Source organism: Octopus bimaculoides, chromosome 9 (genome assembly GCF_046866305.1).
Source record: "Octopus bimaculoides isolate indiv1 chromosome 9, ASM4686630v1, whole genome shotgun sequence".
Taxonomy (NCBI): Eukaryota; Metazoa; Mollusca; class Cephalopoda; order Octopoda; family Octopodidae; genus Octopus; species Octopus bimaculoides.
The window spans coordinates 24,897,169-24,924,407 of NC_142936.1; the positions used below are offsets into that span (position 1 = coordinate 24,897,169).

At 35.9% G+C, this 27,239-nt stretch overlaps 1 protein-coding gene across 2 annotated transcripts in view; it reads left to right on the forward strand.

Annotated features, from left to right (window-relative positions):
• LOC106884213 (uncharacterized) overlaps window positions 1–27,239 on the forward strand; it is a 77,697-nt gene that overhangs the window by 1,857 nt on the left and 48,601 nt on the right. The window contains exons 1-5 of one of the 2 annotated variants that reach the window (XM_089357292.1): window positions 5,896–6,038; window positions 15,488–15,602; window positions 16,149–16,349; window positions 21,280–21,498; window positions 24,596–24,747. In XM_089357292.1, the coding sequence (XP_089213418.1) occupies window positions 15,500–15,602; window positions 16,149–16,349; window positions 21,280–21,498; window positions 24,596–24,747 (675 nt within the window). In that variant the 5' untranslated portion in view covers window positions 5,896–6,038; window positions 15,488–15,499. Of the gene's footprint in view, window positions 1–5,895; window positions 6,039–15,487; window positions 15,603–16,148; window positions 16,350–21,279; window positions 21,499–24,595; window positions 24,748–27,239 lie in introns of those variants that run through there. The other variant, XM_089357293.1, reaches the window with a different exon arrangement.

Genomic DNA, 27,239 nt, shown 5'->3' on the forward strand with positions numbered 1-27,239 from the left:
AATTTGTAGCATTACACCTCCCATAGGTTTAAAGTGCTCCGTTGCCTTGACGTATTTTTGTACACGCGTCATCCCATTAGTGTTGGTTGACTCCATTTCTGCTACGTTTTGTTTTGCATTAACTATTAACTCAGCGGTTACTATAAACTCTACATGAGCCACAGCTTGTGGGTACTAACTAATATGTTTTGATACTTGGTGTGCAGCTGAACGAACCCAGTAAGTTATGTCTATTAAATATCTCACTAATCTGTGGTCCAGCGTCAACTCTTTGTGCACTAATCTAAGGAAGACCCTACCCACTTAGGTAAGAAAAACTGCAACCAGATGACTTTGCAGCGGCACTTTTCTTGTGGGTGTTGGGGCTGGGCATGTAAGTAATACGGCCTTGAAACTGCTGGTTGCCAAAAGCCTCGTCATAGAACGGAGTCTACTTTATCGAAGACATTTATTGAACGATAGATTCGAGATACTCCCACTGACACCCTTTATCAGGTTTTTAAATACGATAAGCGAGTCACAGGCAGCTGTGTTGATGTACGACAGTTTCTCGTTTGGTTTTGTGTAAAGATCGTCTGAAACTGTGCCCAGATCGAGTGTTACATCTAATTAAGGTTTGGTTAGTCTCTATTGTAATCTTGGGTCTTAGAAAATTAAGAGTGTGTATCAGGTTTTTCCTGAGCTTGTCCATCTCTAGAGATGGCTAAAATGTTGGCTCTACGTAAGCCAAAGCATATTCAAAGGAATTTTGCATCTAGGGTCTAGTATAAAGAAGCCTATATGGTCGGAGATATACTCACTGCCGTCAACATAAAGTTTATGCATCTCCATCATAACAAAGGCTATGCGTTTCCAGTCATAGCTGGAAGCTTGATGCTTCAAGCATCACCAATGTTTGAAAAGTTATCGATATTGTCAAGTGGCAATATTCGGCACGAAACCAACGGTAACATTCTGACAAATTTTATGCCATAACAATGTAAAATATTACTTGACGATGAAAAGCATATAGTAATTGAAAGGTCACTGACGTCGCATTTAGCTGGTACGCTGAATAAGATTTCGTTGTATACAGGGGTGCTACAAAGAAGTTAGATAAAATTATATGTAATGAAACCAGTAGTACCTGCCCTAGATATAGAAGCAAAGACAGGAATAGGATACAAAGGGTATGCATCCCACCCCAAAATAGGATACAGATAGACATACAAACGGATAGATACATAGGTAATATGGTCAGACAAGCACACATACACACACATACGCAGATGAAGTCTGAAACACATGACCATATACACACACTTCACTTCATACAAGGACACATATAGAGACACACGCCCACACATGGAGATACACATTCATACACACAGACACAGTGAATAGTCACCCCCCCGCCACACTCACTCAGACATGCACACACAAGGAGACAGAGGTACACACATAAGCACATGCAAACACACACACACACACACATAAAAACACACGGACACGAACACACAAACACATGAATATGCAGAATACATACATACAAACGTACACACACTTACATGCATGCATACATATATACATACATGTGTATGCGCACTGACCCACACACATGCGCACAAACAAACAGAAGGAACGCAGCTTAAGTAACGGACAGAGTCAACAACTATTGCCAGAGTCACATAATGCCGAAAAGGAAGCCTATACAAAGCGTGGAAGGTTAAAAAAAAAGGTTAAAAAAGAAAACGAAAAAAAAAAAAAAAAAAAAAAAAAACGAAAAAGTCACCAGGAATAAGTAAAAAGGTAAAATATTAACAAATTAATCTGGTGAAGGCGGAGTATATATATGATGCAAAGAGGATCAAACAGGTGTTGACAAATTAACTTAGAAGCACCTCTGTGTATCTTAGGCGAACAGGTTACTCCGAAAGATTACTTAAATATTCCAGATTCTTTAACTGGTATATATAGCGGTCTACACAAAGTTAAACGATCATTTACTGAGCGGAGGCATCGTGTAAATGCATATAAGTATCAGTTGTGTAATCGGTACATATTACGCTGAGTGTCATTTAGTAAACAAATAAGAATGGATAGCTCAAAACATTACTGCAAGCGTTTCGGTAACTTGGTTATTTATGAATAATACAAAGTGTATTACATAACGTTACATAGTTCTGTATTGTGTAACCACCCTATTTCGTCAGGTGATATTCTGCTTTCAGTCGGCGAAATACCAACAAATCTGGTTTTATTGCAACGGGGAATTACATAATATTATGTTCTTTTCATTGTTAAAAAATAACCATGCTATTGAAACGCATGAAGTAGTGTTTTGACCTATCCATTCTTATTTGTTTACCACATACATACATACATGCATACATACATACATACATACATACATACATACATACATACGTACATACATACATATTGGGTCATCCCATAAATAATGCAGTTTTTTATACTTCTTTTATTTTTCAAAATTAAGAATAACAAAGTTCTTTTTTAATCTAAAATATACTATTGAAACGCATGAAGTAGTGTTTTGACCTATCCATTCTTATTTGTTTACCACATACATACATACATGCATGCATACATACATACATACATACATACATACATACATAATACATACATACATACGTACATACATACATATTGGGTCATCCCATAAATAATGCAGTTTTTTATACTTCTTTTATTTTTCAAAATTAAGAATAACAAAGTTCTTTTTTAATCTAAAATATACTCTCCTTCATTCTCTACAATGCTCTTCCATCTATCTGGTAGACTTGCAGGGCCCCTCTTCCAAAATTCACTTGTCCGTGACAAAAAATACTCCCCCAGTACAGTTCTGACCTCGTCTGCAGAATTCATATTCTTTCCGTCCAAAGATGGCCGTTTTTCTTTTAGCGCTGACTTAAGCCGCTCAAGCTGTTGCAGTAGATCTCCTTTGTTATCGTTTGGTTTGGGTTTAAAAGTTCAAAGTGGACTAAACCTTTCATATCCCACTAAACAGATAACAACTCTTTACGTAGATGAAGACCTTCTTTAGCCTGGGATGCCAGTGTTTCTCCTTTCCCTACTCAGTCTTGGACATTTGACATTTTTATAGAGAACCTATTTCTCATCACCAGTCACTATTCGGTCCAAAAGTGGTTCATTCTTGAGACGTAACAGCAAAGAAGAGCACACATTCACTCTCCGCGCGTGATTAGACACGAAAAGTTTGTAAGGAACCCATTGACTCTATTTGCTGACTTTTTCGATGGCACGCAGGTATCGATGAATCGTTGAATGACCAAATCCAAGCTTCTCAGCTAGTTCCTCAACGATTTTGTTCCACCAGTGTTTGCAGGATGTGCTCGTTGAGCTCTACAGATCTTCTAGGACGAGGTTCGTCTTTTAGGCTGCAGTTGACACTGGCTTACGCTTATTGTCCGATACCCATATACTGCATTAATATTCCGCGCATTTTCAGTTGCGTTGTTGCCTTTATTGAACTCATAACGCAAAATATGCCGAATACGTTCCTTTAGCACTTCCATTATAACTTTGAAGAAATAACTGTTAAAATCGAACTGCACTCTTGAAAACTTGCACTATAAGTACAAGGTAAAATTACTACCTGCTTTTATAGCAAGTTGATGTAGGTTGTTTATCCCGTTCGCTCCGATCTTTAGTTCATGCATCTAAGAAAACCGCATTATTCATAAGATGATCCAATACTCACGCGCACACACACACACACACACACACACACACACACACACACACACACACACACACACACACACACACACACACACACACACACACACACACACACACACAGGGTACGATGAGTAAATTGTTACCATTTTATATTTTTAATTTCCAGCATGCGCATTGTTTGTTTTTGATTTTGTCGACTACACAGTATAGTTAGGTCAGTTGGGCACCGTTTGTGAGAAAAACAGCATCATGACGCAATTCACTCTGCCAGAAATTTGGAAATGACATGCTGTACTGCTTGGCATTCGCACCGGTAGCTCCAATACGAACATTTCAGTGTTTGGGTGTCAATCTGAGTGTTTGCCGTGTCCACAAAACGTACCGGGAGTGATAAACATCCAGTCAGCATCATAGTGTTTGGAGTGATGGCGACGTTATGCCTCCATTTATGTTCCCACAATGGCCTCAGACTCAACACGGAGGGTTACATCAAGTGCCTGGATGAAGTAATGCTGCCCTGGGTGTAGAGGGTAGCTGCTGGAAGACCCTATGTCTGACAACAGGATTCTGCACCATGCCACAGAAGAAAGAGAACCCAGTCATTGCTTTCAGACAATTTCTGCGACCACATCATCCTTAACATTTGGCTACCTAATCCGCCAGACTACAACCAACCTTGATTATTATGTGTGGGGCGCAGTTGAGCGAAAGAGCAACAAAATTCCTTGTAACACCAAAGATAAATTGAAGGCAAGAATTTTGACATTTACCGACTTAAACAAGGAGACCGTCCAGAAGAGTTGCAGGAGCTTCCGAAGTCGTCTGGAGGCCGTGGTTGAAGCCAATGGTGATTTTATTGGATAAATTTACTCTTTAGTATTTCAAGATATTTAAGGATTTTTATGTAATTTTGGTAAATATCCCGAAAGTTGATAGCTAACGGGAGATGGAGATAATCCCCTATTGTTTACTCTCATAGCTGAATGATGGCGGTACAAGCGGAAGTCGCTAGCCATTAGCGAAGGGAGAAAATCCAGACTTTCCCCCTCCATATTATAAAGAAGTCATAGGCCAACAGGTCTTGGAGTCTGCCGATATGTCACAAAGTTAAACCCTCTATGGACAGGAAACCCAGGGTAACCCCATAAACCGGCCTTCACCAGGAATATATATATATATATATATATATATATATATATATATGTGTGTGTGTGTGTGTGTGTGTGTGTGTGTGTGTGTATGTGTGTGTGTGTGTGTGTGTGTGTATGTGTGTGTGTGTGTGTGTGTGTGAAATCGCATGGCACAGAGGTTAGAGCGTCGAGCTTACGATCGTGAGGTTGGGAGTTCGATTCCCGGACCGGGCTGCATGTTGTGTTCTTGAGCAAGACACTTTATTTCACGTTGCTCCAGTTACCTCTGCTGTAGAAATGAGTTGCGACATCACTGGCGTCAAGCCGTATCGGCCTTTGCCTTTCCCTTGGATAACATCAGTGGTGTGGAGAGGGGAGGCTGGTATGCATGGTCGACTGCTGGCCTTCCATGAATACAACCTTGCCCGGACTTGTGCCTCGGAGGGTAACTTTCTAGGTGCAATCCCATGGTCATTCATGACCGAAGGGTTTCTTCTCCAATATATATATATATATATATATATATATATATATATATATAGTAACAGTCTTTTGTTATATGTCTGCTGCTTTTAAATAAAGCATATTACTCTACCTCTGGTATTTGAGTACTCTTTTTTCCACCTTGCACATTTTATGTGTTTACTCCGGTATATATATATATATATATATATATATATATATATATATATATATATATATATATATATATATATATATATATATATATATATATATATATATATATATATATATATATATATATATATATATATATATATATATTGTATCTGTATTTGTGTATGGCTGTGTGTTTATTTGCACTTTTGCCAATAAATACCAAACTTAAGATAAGTACAGAGGTTAGATTCTGATCGATTGTGCCCCAGCATGGCCGTAATCCATTGACTGATAGAATTTCAAAAATAACAAAAAAAAAAAAAATAGGAGCATTAATGAAAGCAGTTACAGAGATTAGATGCTAAAGTCCAACGTTCATAAAGATAGTGGTTCCTGAGCAGACGATATTACTAACCTATTCTAATAAAATCTTTTTATACTTTCTTTGCGTGTGTGAGATTGTGTATGATTGCTTTTGTGTCACAGTGTCTGTGTTATTATCTTTTGCTTTTTCAATACATTTCTATTATCTGTTGTCGTGTCGAAAGATTATTTATTATTGGATCTAATTTGGAACAGGTAAGTTATTTAATATAAATACGTTTATGTATAAATATATATGTAATGAATTTGTATTACGTTTTCCTTTTTTTAATATGTTTTTTTTCTGTGGTCATATATATTATTATTTTCATAATTATACTTATCAGTTACATATTCACCGAATAATACCACTTATTTTTAAAATATTGAATTAAAAAAAAATTCTTTGCAGTCTTCAAATAAGAAAGGCTTTGAGAAAGAATTTACCATAATTTGACGTTTTCCCAAAAGAAAATATTCATATCTTTTGCAAACACTTCTAGGTTGGTAAAATGATGTGAATGAGATCAAATGTAATAAATATTACAGGAAAATTAATAGTTCAATCCAATTTCTTGTAACAGAGTAATTTTCGTTGAATGAAATAAGAATCATGAAAGCGTCGGACAAAGTGCTTAACGGTATTTCTTCCGGCTCTTTACGTTCTGAGTTCAAATTCCGTCGTGTTTGACTTTACTTTTCATCTTCTCGGGGTCAATAAAATAAGTACCAGTAAGGTACTGGCATCAATGTCATCGACTCACCCCCTCTTTTCAAATTGCTGGCCTTGTGCCGTCAATTCAGTGTATGTGTTTATATATATATATATATATATATATATATATATATATATATATATATATATATATATATATTTGTTATTTTTCTTAACATTTTCTTGTTTCAGTCATTGGACTGTGGCAATGTTGAGGCCCCACCTTGAGAAGTTTTAATCGAAGAAATCGATCACAGTTTTTGATTTAAATTTTACTAACTTTACTTCTACTAATTTTATCGGCTCTTTTACCGAACCGCTATATTACGAGGCATAAATAAACCAACACCGTTTATTAAGCGGTAGACGGTGGTGCTGGTGACAAACACAGATGCAAAAACACACACAAGCACACACACAAGCACACACACACAAGCACACACACACAAGCACACACACACACACACACACACACACACACACACACGCAAGCACAGATACATACAGAGGAACAAACAGATACACACACATATGTATAGGACGTGCTTCCACACAGTCTCCGTGAACCAAATTCACTCACAAGGTATTGGTCGGCCCGGGGCTATAATAGAAGACACTTGCCCTAGGTGCTGCACAATGGGACTGAACCCGAAACCATGTGGTTCCAAAGCGAGCTTCCTAAACAAACATCCCAGCCTGCACTTATACACATTTATTTATGTAAGCATGTTTGTATGTATGTATATATTCATTCATATGTATTTATATTAAATGAATGTGGAGGCGCAATGGCCCAGTGGTTAGGGCCGCGGACTCGCGGTCAAAGGATCGCGGTTTCGATTCCCAGACAGGGCGTTGTGAGTGTTTATTGAGCGAAAACACCTAAAGCTCCACGAGGCTCCGGCAGGGGATGGTGGCGAACCCTGCTGTACTCTTCCACCACAACTTTCTCTCACTCTTACTTCCTGTTTCTGTTGTGCCTGTAATTCAAAGGGTCAGCCTTGTCACGCTGTGTCACGCTGAATATCCCCGAGAACTACGTTAAGGGGTACACGTGTCTGTGGAGTGCTCAGTCACTTGCACGTTAATTTCACGAGCAGGCTGTTCCGTTGATCAGATCGACTGGAACCCCCGACGTCGTAAGCGACGGAGTGCCAACAACAACAACAACAACATTAAATGAATAAATATAAATTAAAAGGTACAGGTACAAACAGTATAATATACAAACCCATATACTTGCACATGAGACACACATACTAAACCCATACACACACACACATACACACACATACACACACACACGCACTCACACTCACACAATTATACTGATGTAAACGCATGTACGGATAGAGATATATTCCACAGAAGGACAAAATGGAAAAAGGAGGACAAGAGGAGACACATGAGACACATGGTGAGGTCTCAGAATGTGTGATGAAAGAACTTTGATAGATGTTTAAACTAAAAATAATAAGAATAAAAACTAAAGAGAAGATGAAATAAATTTAAACGGAAGTTGATTGGCTGACGAGACCTCATAAAGCTGAAATTTGAAAGTTATCAATTGTTTTCACGAGTTTACTTTAAAGACACATCCATTTTATGCATTTATCTAAAAGTAATTTTTGAGTCATCTCCTTTGCTTACTGTTTTCGCATTTTAAACATACTGAGGTGGTGCTTTGCACACCACTTGCTTAGATAATCTCAATGTGAGTTTTTGTGTGTATATATATATATATATATATATATATATATATATATATATATGAGATTCAATTGTAAACATAAATACTGTTTGGTATTTTTGTGCGGCACACTTACCCGTTCACTTACAGCTCTCATACATAAATTAATTGCTTCTAGTTTATGTAATAATTGTTAAAGCTACACGAGAGAAAGGGTAGTTGATGTAAAAATTACCAGTTCTTGATAGTTAATTTCTTTTATTGATCCCTAAATGATAAAAGACACAGCGAAATTTGAATCCAGGATATAAAATAATACAAATCATTTTAGGGGCCCGAGAACAAGAAAGGCAAAAAATAAGACTAAATATTAGTTTTAAATTTTGACACAAGATCAACAATGTCGGAGGTGCAAAATGCTTCGTGGTATTTTGTCCGGCTTTATGTTCTGAGTCGATTTTTGCCTTTTATCATTCCGGCATCGATAAAATAAGTAATAATTGAGTACTGTGGTCGATGTAATCGACTTATCCCTTCCGAGGAAATTGCTGGCCTTGCGCCAAAATTTTAAACCAATATTAATGATTATTATTAAGATTCCGAGCTGGCAGAACAGTTAGTAAGCTAGGGCGGGGGGGATGGTTCGCGGCATTTCGTCTATCTTTACGTTCTCAGTTCAAATTTCATCGAGGTCGATTTTTACCATTCATCTTTTCGGGATCGATAAATTAAGTACCAGTTGAACAGTGGTGTCGATGTGATCGACTTAACACCTCTGTGTCAAAATTCGAAGGCAATATTCTTTTCTACTCTAGGCACAAGGCCCGAAATTTCTGGGGAGGGGGCCAGTCGATTAGATCGACCCTAGTACGCAACTTGTACTTAATTTATCGACCCCGAAAGGATGAAAGGCAAAGTCGACTTCGGCGGCATTTGAACTTAGAACGTAAAGGAAGACGAAATTCGAAGGCAATATTAAGAGTTATTTCAAATTTTGGCACAACGCAGCAATTTTAGGGGAAGAGTGCTGCGGTCGGCCACATCGGCCGCAGCATTTGAGCGGTACTTTATTACATAAACTTCGAAAGGAGGAAAAAGTTGACTTCAACAGCATTGGAACTCAAAACATAAGGAGTCGGAAGAAATGTCAGCAGTTTGAATACCTTGGTAAACGCAGTGAAAGGTCGTGGTTTCAAAGAGAAGAAATACCCTGATATTTAACAGATACTTATTTTATCGATCGCGCATCGACAGGAAATAAACTGAGAACGTTGTGGCAGAAGAAATGCTGCTAACGATTCCGCCAGTTCGCCGCCTTATATTATAATTAAGGATCGTTTCTACTATAGGCACAAGGCTTGACATTTTTGGGGAGGAGTTAGTCAATTACACTACCCCTAGTACGTAACTGGTATTTTTTTTATCGACTTTGAAGGATGGAAAGCAAAGTCGCCCTCGGTGGAATTTAAACTCAGAACATGAAGACGGACGAAATGCCGGCAAACATTTTGCCCGGCGTGTTAACGATTCTTATTTCTTTATTGCCCACAAGGGGCTAAACATAGAGGGGACAAAGAAGGACAGACAAAGGGATTAAGTCGATTACATCGAGCCCAGTGCGTAACTGGTACTTAATTTATCGACTCCGAAAGGCAAAGTCAACCTCAGCGGAATTTGAACTCAGAATGTAACGGCAGACGAAATGCCGCTAAGCCTTTTGCCCGGCGCGCTAACGACTCTGCCAGCTCGCCGCCTTCGCAATATTATAGTTCATAATAATCCTTTCTACTAAAGGCACAAGGCCTGAAATTTGAGTGAGAGGGGAGTAGTCGATTGCATCCACCACAGTGTTTCACTGGTACTTGATTTGTCGATCAGAAGGATGAAAGGTAAAGTTGACCTCCGCGGAATTTGAACTCAGAACGTAGCGGCGGGCGAAACACTGCTAAACATTTCGTACAACGTGCTGATGATTCTGCCAGCTCGCTGCTTTATTATAGTTCATTATTATAAATGAAATGATCGTTCTTTAATATTAATAAGTACAAACCAGTTTGGTTAAGGGGAAAATTAGAATTTCTAATTAGCGCAATGAGGGCATTATTAATCTTTGACTGGGATAACAAAGAAATAGAGACGTCTGCGTTGGTTTGATTCATTCGATGTTGGCGTAGATGGTGGTGAAACAGGAGGATAATTTTTTTATTTAGTTCGAAGTTCATCGACATCTTGTTTACCTGGCGATAAAACTGATATTTTTTTTTATCATACTGGAGATATACTAGTAATATAGGTCATCACTGAAAACTCTGTAAACTATCAATCCCACTTTTAAATAAGTTAAATATGCAGTTAGCGCTTCTTTATAATTCAATTATCAATTAATCTAATTTACTATTAATTATCATAAGGCAATTCAGTTATTACAGTATCGCATAACAAGCAATGGAAAAGGCGACACTTCCGCTGTTAACGCCACATAGACATAACTATTTGGAATTTTCGTTCTTGCTTGGTCGAAAAGGATATTACCCACTCATCAGATTTAGTTTGATTGTACTCATTTGCGATGTTGAAAACATTAAAAATAATTAAATCCATAGTTTTATTACTTAAGTGATCTTCGCTCAATAAAATTTCTGTAACTTAGTTAAGCTAAGCTAATCTTGTCTCGCATTGCAACGATCTATTAAGTTGTTAATCTCCGGTTCCTGTAGCGTTACTCACTATGTAGTTGAGAGATAAATCCAGCTCCTGAATCGGGCTCTGTTCACTACCTATCCAAGGAATGATTTGAATTAGAAACTACAAGTAAATGAAATGACTCGTTACGTTTAGAGCCACACTACTGGAGATTCTCGTGGTTGAACAAAATTAAGGGAACTCGACCTTTTACCGTAAAGTATCTTAGTCACAAACACATTGTAGCGACAGTGACATAATACTGCTATCCTATCACCTCCTTGTCTGTTAACACATAAAACACGACGGTCCACGATCGTGGCCGCCAGGCACAGGTCAACAGCTCACAATCGTGGCCTAGATAGATGTGTAAGAACGACCGTGCGAACTCGAAATGGAGAAATGGTGACGAAAAATTTCCTATAATTTCGATTTCTCAAGTTTCTTGAATTTTTAACTCCAATTTCTCGTCCAATTCACTGCGGAGTATTCCTTTCTCGTTTGCAAAGTCTCTCAGTTTCTCTTTTAAGTTTTCATTCGCTGTTTGGAAAACCGACAGTTTATTCTATTAATGTATACGTAATTTATTATTTATTATTCTATTAATGCACACGTAATTTAAAAAAAAAAATTACCGAAAATGCTCTTCTTATGGTTTTGAAGTGCAAAAAAAAAAATAAAAAAGAATGACCAAAATAGGTCCGGAGTGGGATGATGAGGGAAGGGGTGTAAAAAAAAGAGTTTACAAAACTTTTTTCATACAAAATGGCCCACCACCATCATTTCAAAGGCTGTGGTTTAAAAAAAAAAACGAGGAAAATCCTTGAAAAACTTTCTCCCACAATTTTTTTTATAATCGTAATCTATGCTGTTTGAAAGGGATTTGTATAAATTTTTGATAAAAGATTCCCATCTTCCTAAAAGTTATGAGGGGAAAAAGTCAGATCGTGTGAATTTTCCAAAATTCCTCTCTCCATACCCTCGGAAAAATTCTTTCTCATAAATCTCTATATACTCTGAAGCCACAACATCTAAGCGGTATTTGTAGAAAATTTTGTTAAAAAGTATCCATTTTTCTGGATGTCATGAGGTAACAAAGTCAGGAATGTATACACCTGTAGTAATGCCCTTTTATTTATACGATTTTTTCATTTTCTGTTTATTTCAATCATTGTTTGCAATGTTCTCTCTCCCCGCCCCTCTCTCTCTCTCTCTCTCTCTCTCTCTCTCTCTCTCTCTCCCTCTCTCTCTCTCCCTCTCTCTCAAACACACACTGCAAAGCTTACAGAAGGGCTGCTGAATTGAAATCTCTATGTTGCTTCGAGGGGAAGGTAAAACTTGACAAACTGCTTCTCCCTCTGTTGTTGGATTACCGTGATGTTTGTTTAAAAAGGAGAGATTATGACTGTGATAAAATAATAAAAGCGTTATTTACTAAGCAAGTGATCACTATCATACAAAGAAATAATTAGACGTAAAATGTAAAAATTATTAGAATTGGGAATCAAATGTGAAAATATTATCAAGGTGCTAGCAGAAAACCGCCCGGGCGTTTGTTGGCGTCTAATGTCACTCAAATCCTCCGATGCCCAGAGCACGTGTTTCAACCAATAGTTTACTCACTTCATTATTTTATCTATTCAAGAAAGCACCTGATTGGTCAAAGGGAAATTCCTAACAGAGAATCAATTCGGACAGCATGATACGATCGGTTTGGCCATTTAAATTTCACTTCCGTGTTTTTAATCGACCGATTGTGGAGGTTTTATGAGTGTGGTAAAATATAGATATTTATTTTTTATGAGATGATAGGTAATAACATAATTTTAAATGTTTTTGAAGATGTTTTTTGTAATTCCGAATGTACGAAAGCCCACGGTAATTTCCGAAGAGATTCGAAGGTTGCATATTGCCATCATTAGCGTGCGTGTGGTAGTGACCGTAGTTTGCGAACTGAGTGTATTTATGCGAGGCTAACGTATTTTGCAAGGTTGGTATGGCTTTTCAGAGAAAAAAAGAAAGTGAGAGGGAGATATAGAAACTTGATATGGATCTAAAAATTACTGCGTGGTTGACTTAATTCCGACGTTTGGTCTAAGTTCGAAATAAGATTTCTAGACCCTTAAATAGGTCATGGTGTATTTGTAGTTGGATTATGAGTTAGTTTGTTTTCGATAGTTTGCACAACAAATAGGTGCTAAATGAAATTAAATCAAACCAAATTAAGTTCTATTAAATTAAATTATTTACATGTGGTATAAAGAAGTTATTTACAGGGTGGTCAGACAAAATATAGACACATATTTATTCTGATAATATCTCGATACAAGATGATATATCAAGTTTGAATATGCTCAAATAAAGCCCAGAAAATGTAGATTAAGATGTCATAATTAATTTTCAATATATCCGCCCTTGGCGGAGACTACTTACCGGAGCCTGGGAACAACTTGGGAGCAAGTTACACGAACAGTTTCTTTGGAGATTTCATCCCAGCATTTTTGCAAATGGTGCTCAAGAGCTCTGAGACTCGTGTGAGAATATGCACAGGCTTTACTCTCATTGATAGACCATATGCCAAAGTCCATCGGATTCAGGTCGGGTGAAGAGAGAAGCCAGAACTATTTTAACCAGAACATCGTGAAATTCTTTCGACACTATTCTTGGACATTTTAGCCCTATGAGATGTTACCCCATCTTGTTGGAGAGTTACACCTTCGTCTCCCATTGGTGCAATAACCCAAGGAACTATTTTATTCCTTAACATGTCCAAATAAACAAGTTGGTTGATTTTTACTACCTCTTTAATGAAGATAGTAGTTGTTTTCAAGCCATCACAACCGTCCACAGCAGGTTTCTGCCGCCGAAAAGATAATTTTTGTTCGATAGGGATGTTCTCTTTATTTACTGCATATATATGATTATTTTGTGGATTGTAACACTCTTACACACTGAATAACTTGTCATCTGTGTACAGTTATTGGTGGTTGCGTGCCATCTTTCAACTTTTGCTGAAGAAGGTTTGTTCTTTGTAGTCTTTTTTTCATTGTGACTTCCGACAAAAGATGTGCTTTTGATATCTTGTATGGGAATAATTGAAGATCCTTTTTTAACAAATTATGCATAGCTCCATAGCTTGTACCAGTTTTTGAAGCAAGTTTTCTGATGCTACTTTTGGCTTACGCCTGATCCTTTCTTTGGTGTTTTTGATGAGTTTTTGAATTCTCACTGGTCGAAGTGGAGTAGATCTCACTCTCGGTACGCAAGAACCGGTCTCTTTTATTCGTTTGATTACTTTATTGACTCCTGATCTGCTAACAGTGAGTTTCAAAATCTTGAAAATCTCGCTAGAAGTTTTCTCTTTCTTGAATATTTTTGCAATTGCTTTACTTTTTCCACTCATACTAGCCTAAATACTAGCTTCAAATATATTAAATTTCAAGTATCAATTAGCCTCAGTACTACCTTAAATGTTAAGAGTATAAAATTTCTGAAATAAGAAAAGATATATTAATTAAATTTAAGTAAAATAAATGTCCACACTTGGGTTGATCACCCTGTACAAAAGCAAATTGAAAATTTCTCTGTGTAATCGAGTTTATATTATATGCAGTTTCTATGTCATGTATGCGTTGCTATGATTTATAAAGATATTTAATTTAATAAGAATATCTCTTCCTATATGAAAGTCTGTAAGCGTTCACCTTGTAACATTCACCCTGTAAACTCAGGCACCTCCTTTTTTGTGAAGGATGCTAACTTATACATCACTTGCATGGAAGTATTTAAAAGTCCTCCTCTGAAGGTGCGAACATTCTAAGGTTTGTTCTTGTCAACCGATAAGAATGAAGTGTTTAGATGCAAAAATGTGGAATATTTTCTCTATGCACAAATCGTATCCTGTTATATAAAGTGCAGCTATGATAATTTTTTCTCATTTTATACTAAAGCTAGCATTTCTATCTTTAAGGGACCAGACGAACGCACTGAAGCTAATATTATGCATTTCAACCCTTCCTAAACGAATTAAATGGTTTGCCAGTCTCGCTTTGAAGTTTGGCGAGAATTTCCCTTTGACGTAATCTTATGTCGGTATACTCAATTTTCCCTCAACATTCAGCATTTAATGGACAGATTTTATTTTTTCCACTACTATATATGTGGGACCAGGATTAGATACCCTCATTGTTTCTGTATCTATTGATTTACTATTGTTTACATTTCGGCCATTGTCATGGTTTCTATGTTATATCTAGCGATTGTTACACTCGGTCTGGTTCCCGTAGGAATTGTAACTTCAACTACCTGCTTCCATTTGGATGCACCGTACATTTGTTGAGGCAACATCGATTTGTTGGAAGGAGTGAGCTAATGTACAACGCATACATTTGATTATTATAAACAAATCATCTGTATAGGCTGTTCAGCAAGAAATTGCAGAACGTTTTTATCAGACTACGAGAGACAACCATTATCATGCACGAACCGTGTAGTTCTGATTCCATGATTGTCAGAAGATGCCGTACGTTGGATGATAACATGTAATTTAGCAAAATTTTTTGATATTTATTTTCACAGTAACCAGTAACCATGGAGGGTTTTCAAAAATTCAGCGTCTTTCTGCTCTTCATGATAATGTCAACGTTCACCAGAGTATTCTGTAAGTCTTGCACGAACGCAATTGGAAGCCTAGGTACGTTTATGCTACTGTATCGTTTCTTTGACATTATTGCTAAATGTAAACTTAAACGAAAATATTTTTCTCTTTTGCAGAACCATTTTAAACAATAAGCTCTGTGTAATAACATCACGCATAAAGTTTTGAGTGAAATTTTATGTATATACTCTATACATGCTACATACAATGGTATTTTGATCAAAAACTGTTTTAAGTGCATATATTAATTTAATATTACGGCAAGTACAGTTCCACGTTTGTATATACATTGTAAATGATACTTGAAACTTATCGATTAAAATATTTGATCTGATCTTTCTTATATCTTGTATGTCACATTTCTTGACAGGAATTGTGGATGGCAGTTGAAGAAATTCTAGTTTGTATTACGTTAAGTCTCTCAGTTTAACACTCTCATGAGGGTAACTTCTTTAGCATCAATAACCCTGGGTCAATCATACCTTTTCTCCTCTTAACAATTCCCAAATCCTAGATCTTAAATCAGTACGCTTTCGCGATTATGTTTTGAAGATTACAATATACATTTTTCATTCATTTCAGCGAGTGTTATGCCAAAGCAAACTGACCAATTTTATTTCCAGATGGAAATGACAGATGTGAAAGCAAAAAGTAGTATGCAATTGCTAGAATATTATGATGGCAAAACAAATCAAGGCTTAATGGACTTGCAAGGTGCTGACAGAACCATAGTTTACTACAATCTGGCAACTCATAAAACTAGAACAGTTTTACCTAACAAAGGTGAGGTTTTAATTTTTTCATATTTAAAATATATCACGACTAATTATGAATGTTGCATTAGTAGTAATTCTTAATGTTCAGTAATTCTTAATATTCTAACTTAAACGTTGCGTTATTTTCTTCTTGCATTTCATTTTGTCTTCTTTCAGTTACTTTTATTCTTCTTACCACTACTCAATGACCTTCATTATTCTTAATTTTTATTTGTCCTCTATCAGTTTATATATATGTCCTCTACCAATTTATATTTTATTTTGTCTTCTCAATTAAAATCTGCTTCCTCGTTATTTCCTAACGCCTTTCTCTTCACATACTTTAATTTCTCATATATGAATTTCTTTCTTTATGACTATCACTTTCCCTCTCATTTTCTCACTTTTAATACCTCTGTTATTTCATCGCATTTCATCTCTAATTCTCCGCTATGTTGGAGAACTTAATTTTCCTTCTTTCCACCTCTCTTCTCTTACTCATACTACTATTTCCTCCCTTGTATTTTTTCCCTCCCTCCTTATATTTAGTAATTTGCTTGCACGGCTACTCTTTTCACTTACTACTTTCTTACTCCCGCCTTATGCTACACTCTGTCAGTTATCTACCTATGTATGTATCTTTCTGATCAATTTCTCTTTACTATACTTTGCTTTCCTCCTTTTCACTTCTCTCAGCACAGCCACTGCTTTCTCTTTCCAGCGTAATAGACAGAAAAATAGCATTTTATGCTACTACTACTACTACTACTACTACTACATGAGTCTTTCATTTCTAAACAATAATATGTTTATTTGCTTATACCAGCTACATAAGAAATATATAGAATTGGTGTTTATTTTCCAAACTGGTAAATGAAGCAAAGTCGAATAAGATGCCATATTAATGATACAATAACATTATATTTAAACACCCACATCTACACTAACTTACCTCTAATCAAATATTTAAAATTTTCTGACTGTTAATAACATCATTCGTATAATTTGGCTATAAACAACATTTCAACCTTTCCCTTCTCCATTCTTATTTGACTGTCAACTTCCTCGACGTATGAGCAATTAAATAAGATTTCTAAATTCAATATATGACAATCAGACGATCAAAGAAAGAACTGACGAAGGAACTGATTGAAACGTAAAGAATAATAAATAAAATTATCAGAATGTAATGTAAACATTCAACAATTTAAAAACAAGATGCATTTGTGACATGAAAGCGTCACACAGTATTCTAGCGATCTAAAATTACTTTTACGTTTTATCATTCGAATGAGGTCAACTTTGGGTTCGATGGAATCGAATAACCCCTTCCCTCATAACTGCTGACATTGTCCCTAAATCAGAAACATTTAATCAGCTCACATATTTATATGTTTCAGTGCAGACTGTGTGGTTAAGAAATTCGCTTTGCAGTCAGGTGGTTTCAGTTTCAGTATAACAGTGCGTCAGTTTGGCCTAGTATCACTTCTGCTATAGCCCTGGACCGACTAATGCCTTGTGAGTGAATTTGATACGCAGTAACTGCACGGAAGTTCATCGTATATATATATATGATTGACCGTTATGATTGACCGTTGACTGAACACTATTCAACTTTTTTTCTCCGTGTTTTTCTCCTTGTCTCCGTATTCTTTCTGTTGAAGAGCGTAGCTCGAAACGTCAAAGACTTTCCGTATTCCCGAGCGTCATACTAATATATACTTTTGTTATTTACACCACCTGTCCTCGTCTGTTGTTATTATTTGTATATTCTCCCATATATATATATATTCTCCCATATATATATATATATATATATATATATATATATATATATATATATATATATATATATATATACATACATACATACATGCACACATATAAATTGTAAATTTAATAAGTGGAAAAACCTCCAAATCATTAGAATCATGCATGTATACATATCATCACAAGTCGGTATGTGTGTGTATGTACATATGCATACGCATATATATATGTACACACACCACACACACACATATATATGCATATGTATATATTTATATATCTTTATGTATATGTACATGTATATATATATATGTCGTTCTATATCTAAGAGACGAAGAATTATGTACATTATTTACATTTGACGGATATTTGTCCTCATCTTGTTTGTTGTTAACACAACATTTCGGCTGATATACCCTCCAGCCTTCATCAGGTGTTTTGGGGAAATTTCCTAAGGTATTTTTCGATGTCATTATTATTATTATTATTATTATTCAGGTCACTGCCTGGAATCGATCACGGATTCTTGGGGTTAGTAGCCCGCGCTCTTAATCACTACGTGGGCAATAATGGAATGAATTTTAGGGCTTATAAATCTAATATTCTCCTATCTTTCTTTAATGCCGGTTCCCATATGCTGTTTATATCTGTACTCGGTTTGCTTAGGAGGTTGTTGTGTCCTAACACACGTGCTGCTTCTCAGTAGCTTTCGTATTTTCCAGTGGTGTTCGCTGTCTATTATTTTAACTTCATCCCACAGGGGAAGGTGGTCTCCATTTTTCCATACATGATCAGCTATACCCGATTTATCAATATCTCCCTGTGTCACAGCTTTGAGATGTTCCTCTACTCTTATTTTGAGGGGGCGACATGTTTCGCCTTTGTATAACCTACCACAGCTGCATGGAATGGAGTACACGCAGTTCCTAGTCATATTCACCTCTATTGGTGGTTTTACTCGAAGGAGATATTTGCGAAGTGTTGCATTACTCTTGAATACAGTCCTATATATATATATATACATACATATATACATATAAATCTCTTTATATATACATATACATCTATACATATACATATATACATCTACATCTCTCTCTCTCTCTCTCTCTCTCTCTCTCTCTCTCTATATATATATATATATATATATATATATATATATATATATATATATAGACACACACACATATATATACATACATATATATGTGCAGATGTATATACACATAAATACATGCATACACACACACACACACACACACACACACATGTATATATTTATAATATATAATATATATATATATGCATGTACATATGTGAGATGATAATTTCAGTATTAATAGTTTCACTTTGTATATATTATATACATGGTGAAAGTATCAATAGTGAAACTATTAAAACTGAAAGTATTATCTCACATTACAACAGAGATGTTATTGTTTCAGTTTTGACACGTAATACTGAAATAGTGTAAGAGATAAGAGACTGATCTCGGCTCGTATTAAGCAAGAAGTTGAAAACGTTTGGGGCCCATGACACTGCATGGACCCTAAGTAAGGCATGTGTAAAATTTCAATGAAATCGGTTGGGTAGTTCTCGAGTTTTAGTGGTGCACACATACATATTGACGGACAGACAGACAGACAGACAGACAGACACACATACACACACACACACACACACACACACACACACACACACACACACACACACACACACACACACACACACACACACAGAGTTTTTATATATATATATATAGATAAGACTAACGTGGAGACAGTGAGTGGCGTTCGATCATATAATAGCATAAATAATATATAAATATATGCATATATCCATATACATATAGATGTAGGTATGTACATATATGTATGGATATATGCATATATGTATGGATATATGCATATATTTATATATTATTTATGTTATATATAGATATATATATCTAATATAATAAATGCGAAAACTAATTTCTGTGTGTCAGTGTGTCACACCTTGATCCCTTCACTCACTATTCTATGACACTTCCTCGTGGTGTGGTGAGAGTAATTGTGGGCATAGAGGCGGTGAGGACGGTGGCAAAGACAGACAGAGAGAAAGAAAGAAAAGAGAGGGAGACAGAGAAAGACAAAGAAATTTAGTGACAGTTGATGTTTTATTAAAAGTAGTAATGTTGATGGTGGTAATGGGAGTAATAATAATAATAACAAGAGAGAGAGAGAGAGAGAGAGAGAGAGAGAGAGAGAGAGAGAGAGTAGGTATGTAAGAAAAAGAGGGAAATGTACAACTCTCCTGGATAGAAATTCCTGTGGCCAGCATACTGAGCTAACTATTGAACACTATCATTTTTGTTTCATTTTTTGTTTTCTTTAATACATACACACACACACTCACACACACAAATATGTGTGTGTGTGTATGTGTGTGTGTGTGTGTACATATATACATATACATGCACACACACGTAATTATATATAAGATGCACTTTGAAATACAGTTTTCCCCAAATTGTGTATCTTTGCGGGCCTCAAGGCACGCATTCGCATCGGCAAACACGAAATGGAAGGGAACCGTCTTTCTATTGCGACCTCTCCCGATCGAGAAGGTGCGACTTTTTCTGAAAACTATCTATTCATAGCATTCTGTATGCTTTACTTAACGTGGATATACTATAGAAAGCCACAAAACTGCAGTATTCATGTTGAGAAAGTTTCTGCGCGCGCGCGCATGCATATGTATATGCGTATGCATACATATGCATATGCGTGTATGTATGTGCGAGTGTATGTGTTTGCGTGAGCAAATGCATACATATATACATCCATGCACACACACACACACATATATATATATATGCGTGTGTGTGTGCGAATGTGTGTATGCGTGTGTGTATATGTGTGTATGTGCTATTTTCGTCTCTTGCTTCTTGATTACTGGTACCAGTGCTTTGTTTATGTCCCTGTAATTTGGTGGTTTGGCTAATAAAGAGACCGATAGTAAATGTATCAAACCTAAAAACAGTTCTGGGATAGATATAATCGATTAAACCTTTTAAAGTGGTATTCTAGCATGACTGCTGTTCAGTGATTGAACCAAGCATATCATTGAATAAAAGGAAATAATAATGTTTTAAATTATTTATAATTTATATGATTGTCAAACTTTACCCGTTGCATTTATTACAGGAAAATGTTCCGTGTCAAACATATCGGAAAGCATATATAATGCAATACCTAGGCTCAATTCCCGTTCCATTTCTGGAGTAGCTGCTTTATTCTTCAAATCATCAGATCTAGACGAACAATGTCTGGGCATAACACAAATTCGAGGCATCTGGTGTTATCACTGGAAGTTAACAATGAAAGATGACAGTGTCTCTTTTGAAATGGACTGGTATTTCTCAGGTAAGTTAGTGTTCTGTTGAAGAAATTTTATCTGTTACATTGATGCAATGACAACTAAAGAATTGAATTGTAGGTGTAGTATGGCCGAATGACCGAGGACTTCGTTTAGAGCAGAGGATCTCAAACTTTTTAAGCCATTGCCTCACCCCTCATGGCCGCATAATACCCTCAGTGCTCCACCCTTATTTTTATGCATAAATAAATATTTTATATTCTACTAATTTATATATACTATGAATCATTTGATATTTAATATAAAATTATATAATTTGTTTGTATACAATACTATAATAATATAATAAATCCATAGCGTCCCCCAATCCACTGCCAAAAAGAAACCTTCATTACATATTCTTACTCGATAAAATAATGCACAAATTTACAACGCATATTGGAGAAGTCAGAAGTGTAGTGGCAGGAGTGTTTCTCATATTACTAAAGAGAAGGCTTTGGACTTAACGAAGTGTCCTTCTTCCGCGTGAAATTAAATCATCGACTCGCTTGAAAAACCACATAAGAATTTTATTTGTCATAAATTATATATACCAATAACAAACATTGGAAGTGTAGCAAATATGGCTAAGTGTGTCAAAGAAAGGCATTTCGGTGTAAGCAGAGAGTATATGATGATCTGCGTTGAAATATAATACGAAACTTACAGTGAATTAATTGAATATTCACAGAGAAGAAATAATTGTTTTCTTCAGGAATGTGAGAAAGGTGTTCAAAAGCATTTGGCTGTTGGATGTAAGTTTCCGAGAACTTCTGATGGTTAGACATTATTCACACTTCAGTTGCAGTTCTTCTCTCTTTGAGGTACAGCAGAAACAGGTCTTGTTGCCTCTCTGTTTCGCAAAAGAACCTCTAGCGGCAACGTTCAGCAATGTGCTGCACATATGCACAGCGATACTGTTCCGGTAAACGGAGCCTTCCACTTCGTAAATGCAAACAATATGTGAAGGATGGTAGTTGTTAACTCGCTTTGGTACATCACCGTATTATCCCGTGGCAAGTTGATAAGTCATTAGGAAAAAAGGGAAGCAGCATTGTAATACAAAAATTAAAAAATAAAGAACAAAATATGCAAACATACTGAGAGCAATTGTCAGAAGTATGCTGCCTGGAAAGGTAGTTTCTGTAGATTTAGCGTGTAATTTTTGACTTTTAAAAAACTATGCACAACTACGTGATTTCTATGAAATAGAAATCACAAAATACAGTTGTCAATAAGTGGTTGAAGGTGCAGGTCTTGATTATTAGTAGTGCAGCAGTGTTAATGGTACAAGTCTTCCACAAAAGAAAAGAAATGCAAGCAACAAGGGAATGTATAGAAAAGGCAATATTATAAGTCCTGGACGAAAGGAATTTCGACCAATAAGTTTGTTCGTATAAATGTCATGAAGTTCGTGCATTAAAAAAGTGTATGTTGCTACGGTGTTCATAGCAAAAGAAAAGAGATGAAAGACTAAAGCCATATAACGGCAAGCCTCACCAGGTGTCTTGACCAAAACTACTACAGCTTGTCACATTTTTGATGACTGGAATGAATTCTTCAAAGGAAGAAATCTTAAATAAAATTCAAAGAAAACACGCAGATACACACACACACACACACACACACACACACACACACACACACACACACACACACACACACATATATATACAAGTATACAAGACACACAAATATATATTTAAGGATGGCTTATTATTTATATATTTAAGGATGGCTTATTAGCAATTTAACAACTTAACGGCAAATTTATAGACGTTACTAAAGTGAAAGAGGGTACTAAGTAGTACCAGCATTGCTAGAAATAACAGTCAAAACAACTCGATAGCCACAGACAGTACCATCTTAATGACTGACAAGGGCGACTTTGACAAAGTGAGTTGAATTTAACCCTAGGCACAGTAAGAGCCATCGATAAGAATTAAGATGGTCTAGCATCAAAATTCGAAATCACCGGTGATCTGGCTATATCCGCTGTAGGGAGCTTGTCTCCCTTGTAAGTCATTAAGATAGTACTAACTGTGGTTATTGGGTTGTTTTGACTCATATTTCTAGCAATGCTGGTACTTCGTAATACCTTTTGTCACTCCTTTGTAGTTTTGTTGTTATTTTTTGGATTTACAATTTATTCTTTCACCGCAACCACTAGCTGGAACACACAGGTGCTTACAATTGTCAAGCATTACCTCTAAATTTCAATTTATCTATCTATATATGTATATCTACATACATATATACATATTTATGTCTATATAGATGTGTGCGAGTATACTATATATATATATATATATATATATATATATAGATATAGGGCAGGGAATCGTCAATTAGTACTAAAATTAATAATTAACAATTTTGCCAAGTAGTTCAGTAGTTCTTTGACTGCTATTTCTAAATTTTCAGTATGTTGGAGAAGCAACTCAAGCTAATCCCTGTATATTTATGATATATATATATATATATATATATATATATATATATATATATATATATATAGAGAGAGAGAGAGAGAGAGAGAACTGGTTCTTTCGTCAGTCAGAGTGGCCTAGTGGGTTGAAACACAGACCTGGGAACACAAGTTCATAAAAGAAAAAAGACCCAGGTTCAAATCCCGCTGGGGACAGGATTTTGGAAAGCAGCTGGAGGACATCTAGGAGTCATGACCTGGGTGGGTCCGGCTCTCATAGACTGTTAGGTATAAGGGCCGAAACATTTGTCGGATGGAAGTTCTGAAGATTTGCTGTGCGCTCGCATTTCAGTGAGTTTCTGTTACTTATGTGCGTGTATGCATGCGTATTCAAACATATTATATATATACATACATATACACACATGCGATATATATATATATATATATATATATATATATATAGATATATATATATATACATACCCACACATACATATAGGATTTATATATATATATATATATATATATATATATATATATATATATATATGGATATATTCATGTCAATATATGCACATGTTCCTGTGTGTGTGTGTGTGTGTATACATATAGATATATGTATACATATATCTATATCTATTTATATTATTATTTTTCCTTTATTTTCATATAAGCTCCTATGTGGAGTACTGCCACACAAGAAAACAGTGTACCTGTGAGATACATGGTTAAGGGATCCACGAAGGGAAACCAAGAAGACTTTCAGAGTTATTACGACTTTTTTCAATTTCGTAAAAATCTTGACGGTCTTGGACAAATCTTTGAGGTAAGTTTCCGCAATTTTCATTTAATAATCTCTATTTTATCGACGCAGTATGAGTAGCAAGTTTGTAGAATCGGTCGAATGGGCAATGAATTCTCGGTGGTATTTAGTTGCAGCTTTCTATGTTCAGAGTTCGAGTCTTGCCAAGACCGCCTTTATATTTAGCGTACCGGTTTCGATGAAATAAATACTTTTTCTGATATGATTGAATGTTCTCTTACTTTGAAAGTTGTGCCATTGAACTGAATAAGTAATAAGTATTGAGATATGTGACAGAAATAAATGCTTAACAGACTTGGTTGTGAAGCATTATGTTCTTACCTCATTACGGGTTACCAATGCATTGAGATTAGAATTTGATACATGGAGGCAGTAACGAGATTTGCTGATAATATATACATAATATACATACGTATATATATATATGGAAAACAGACAAAGTAGAAAATGCTAAAATACTTTTATAAAGAACATTACAGAACCGGTTTCGATCCTTGAGATCTTTTCAACAGTAAATATGAATGATAAATTTTTGAAAAAGTATTGAAAAATTAAATTTTGGTAAATTTAAAAGAAAAGTATTTTTAAAGACATATTTGTATAGTATTCAAGTAACAGGGACATTTTTCTTGTTTCTGCCTGTCTCTGTTTCACTTGTTAACTCTTGTGAGTTCGAAGAAGGAGTGCTGTGATAGTAGCAGAGTGTTAATTGGTTGGGTGCCCTGACATTGACCTGTTGATGGTCATAGTGATCTGTATTGTTTATAATGTTTGGGTAGGTGTTATTCTAAACAGCAGTAGTAGTAATAAAGTAAGGGAGGAGGTGGTGGAAAGGAAGAAGATGACGGAGAAGATGAGGGATGGCGAGAAGAGAAATAGTAATAATAAAATGCAGGATAGTGTGATAGTAACTAGTCGAGTGAGTAGTGATTGGAGTTGTTTTTTCATATTTTTATATTTTTTTATAATTCCTTGAGTATCTATTTGGAGTTTATCATTTTTAATATTTGTGTGTGTGTGTGTTATTCTAAGGTCGTGGTGGATATGTCATTCGTTGTAGATGCGTTCAGAAGGGGTCTGTATTTTGTGATGAAGAGAGACTCTTTACTTATTCTTTGGCTGTAGGTTGTATCGTCTCTGAATTGGTAGAGGGGAAAGATTCTGAAACTTGGATTTTTATTATTGGCGCAGATATCGATGTGTTGGCTGAATGCTAGGGTATGCGGATGGTTTGTCCAGACTGATACCGAAATACTGCGAACCATTCGGAGATACGGTAATCGCAGCATTAAGATCAGAAAGAGAAATGAAAATTGTAATGTGGAATGTGGCACGCGAATTACCGGTGACCACAGAAGACATAAAACGAAATTCGGAAAATGACGAATTCATAACAAAAATGAAAAGAATACTATAGACAGGAAAAGTAAATAGGAACAGGATTGGTGCGAAACGAAATCAAGACGTGAAACTATGCTCGATTTGGGATGGTGTACTGATGTATGCACAGAGATTAGTAATACCTGAAACATTGCAAAAGAAAATGTAGACGGAATTCCATGTTTGACTTCCTGTTATTTCGAGGATGAAAAGTTTAATGCGTAGCTACATGTACTGGCCAAAAATGGATAGAGAAATTGAAAAGTTAGTGAAAGGCTGTTGAGGACATGCCCCAACAGCAAAATTACCGACGATAAAAAAGTGAACCTTGGCCGAAAATAGATGTTCCCTGGTCGAGATTACACATTGATTTCACGGATCTCTTAAACGGCTCATACTACTTAGTGGTAGTAGATAGTTTCTCTAAATGGCCAGAAATTTGTAAGTGTAAAAAGCCAACCTCCTCAATTTGACAAACTTTCCACATGAGCTGTTTGCTAGATTTGGCTGCCCAGACCTGATTGTGTCTGACAATGGAACGCAATTTGTGTCTTTTGAGTTAAAAAAGTTTTGTAAAACGTTCGCTGTAGAACATGTAACTATGGCGCCATACCATCCCAGATCTAACGGACAAGCAGAACGCTTTGTAGATACATTCAAGAGAGCCCTAAAAATGTCGAATAAGTCACGGATGAGGTAGCTCTACAACAACAATTCCTAAGAGTATACCAGGTGATACCAAATCCAAATACACCAGCAGATGTTTGCAAGGGAAATAAAATCAGTCTTCGACAAATTGCTACCTGGTAAGAAAGAAATATTGCAGTGGATAATATAGCAAGATATTTCAAAATTGGCGAAAATGTATTTGTTAGGGCATATAAAAATGGAAAACAAAGATGGGACCAAACGCATAGGAGAAATTCTATACTTGGTAAAATGGTAAAAGGGAGAAAAGGGATATACAAGAGACACATGAAACAACTAAAAAAAAAAAAGATAGATTCGTTGAGAGTGAACCCAAGAGAATGGAAGAACCAATGGAATGGTTATATGATATCTTTTAAGTACCAAACGCCACTACACCACCAGACGCACAAGTGAAAGAAAAAGAA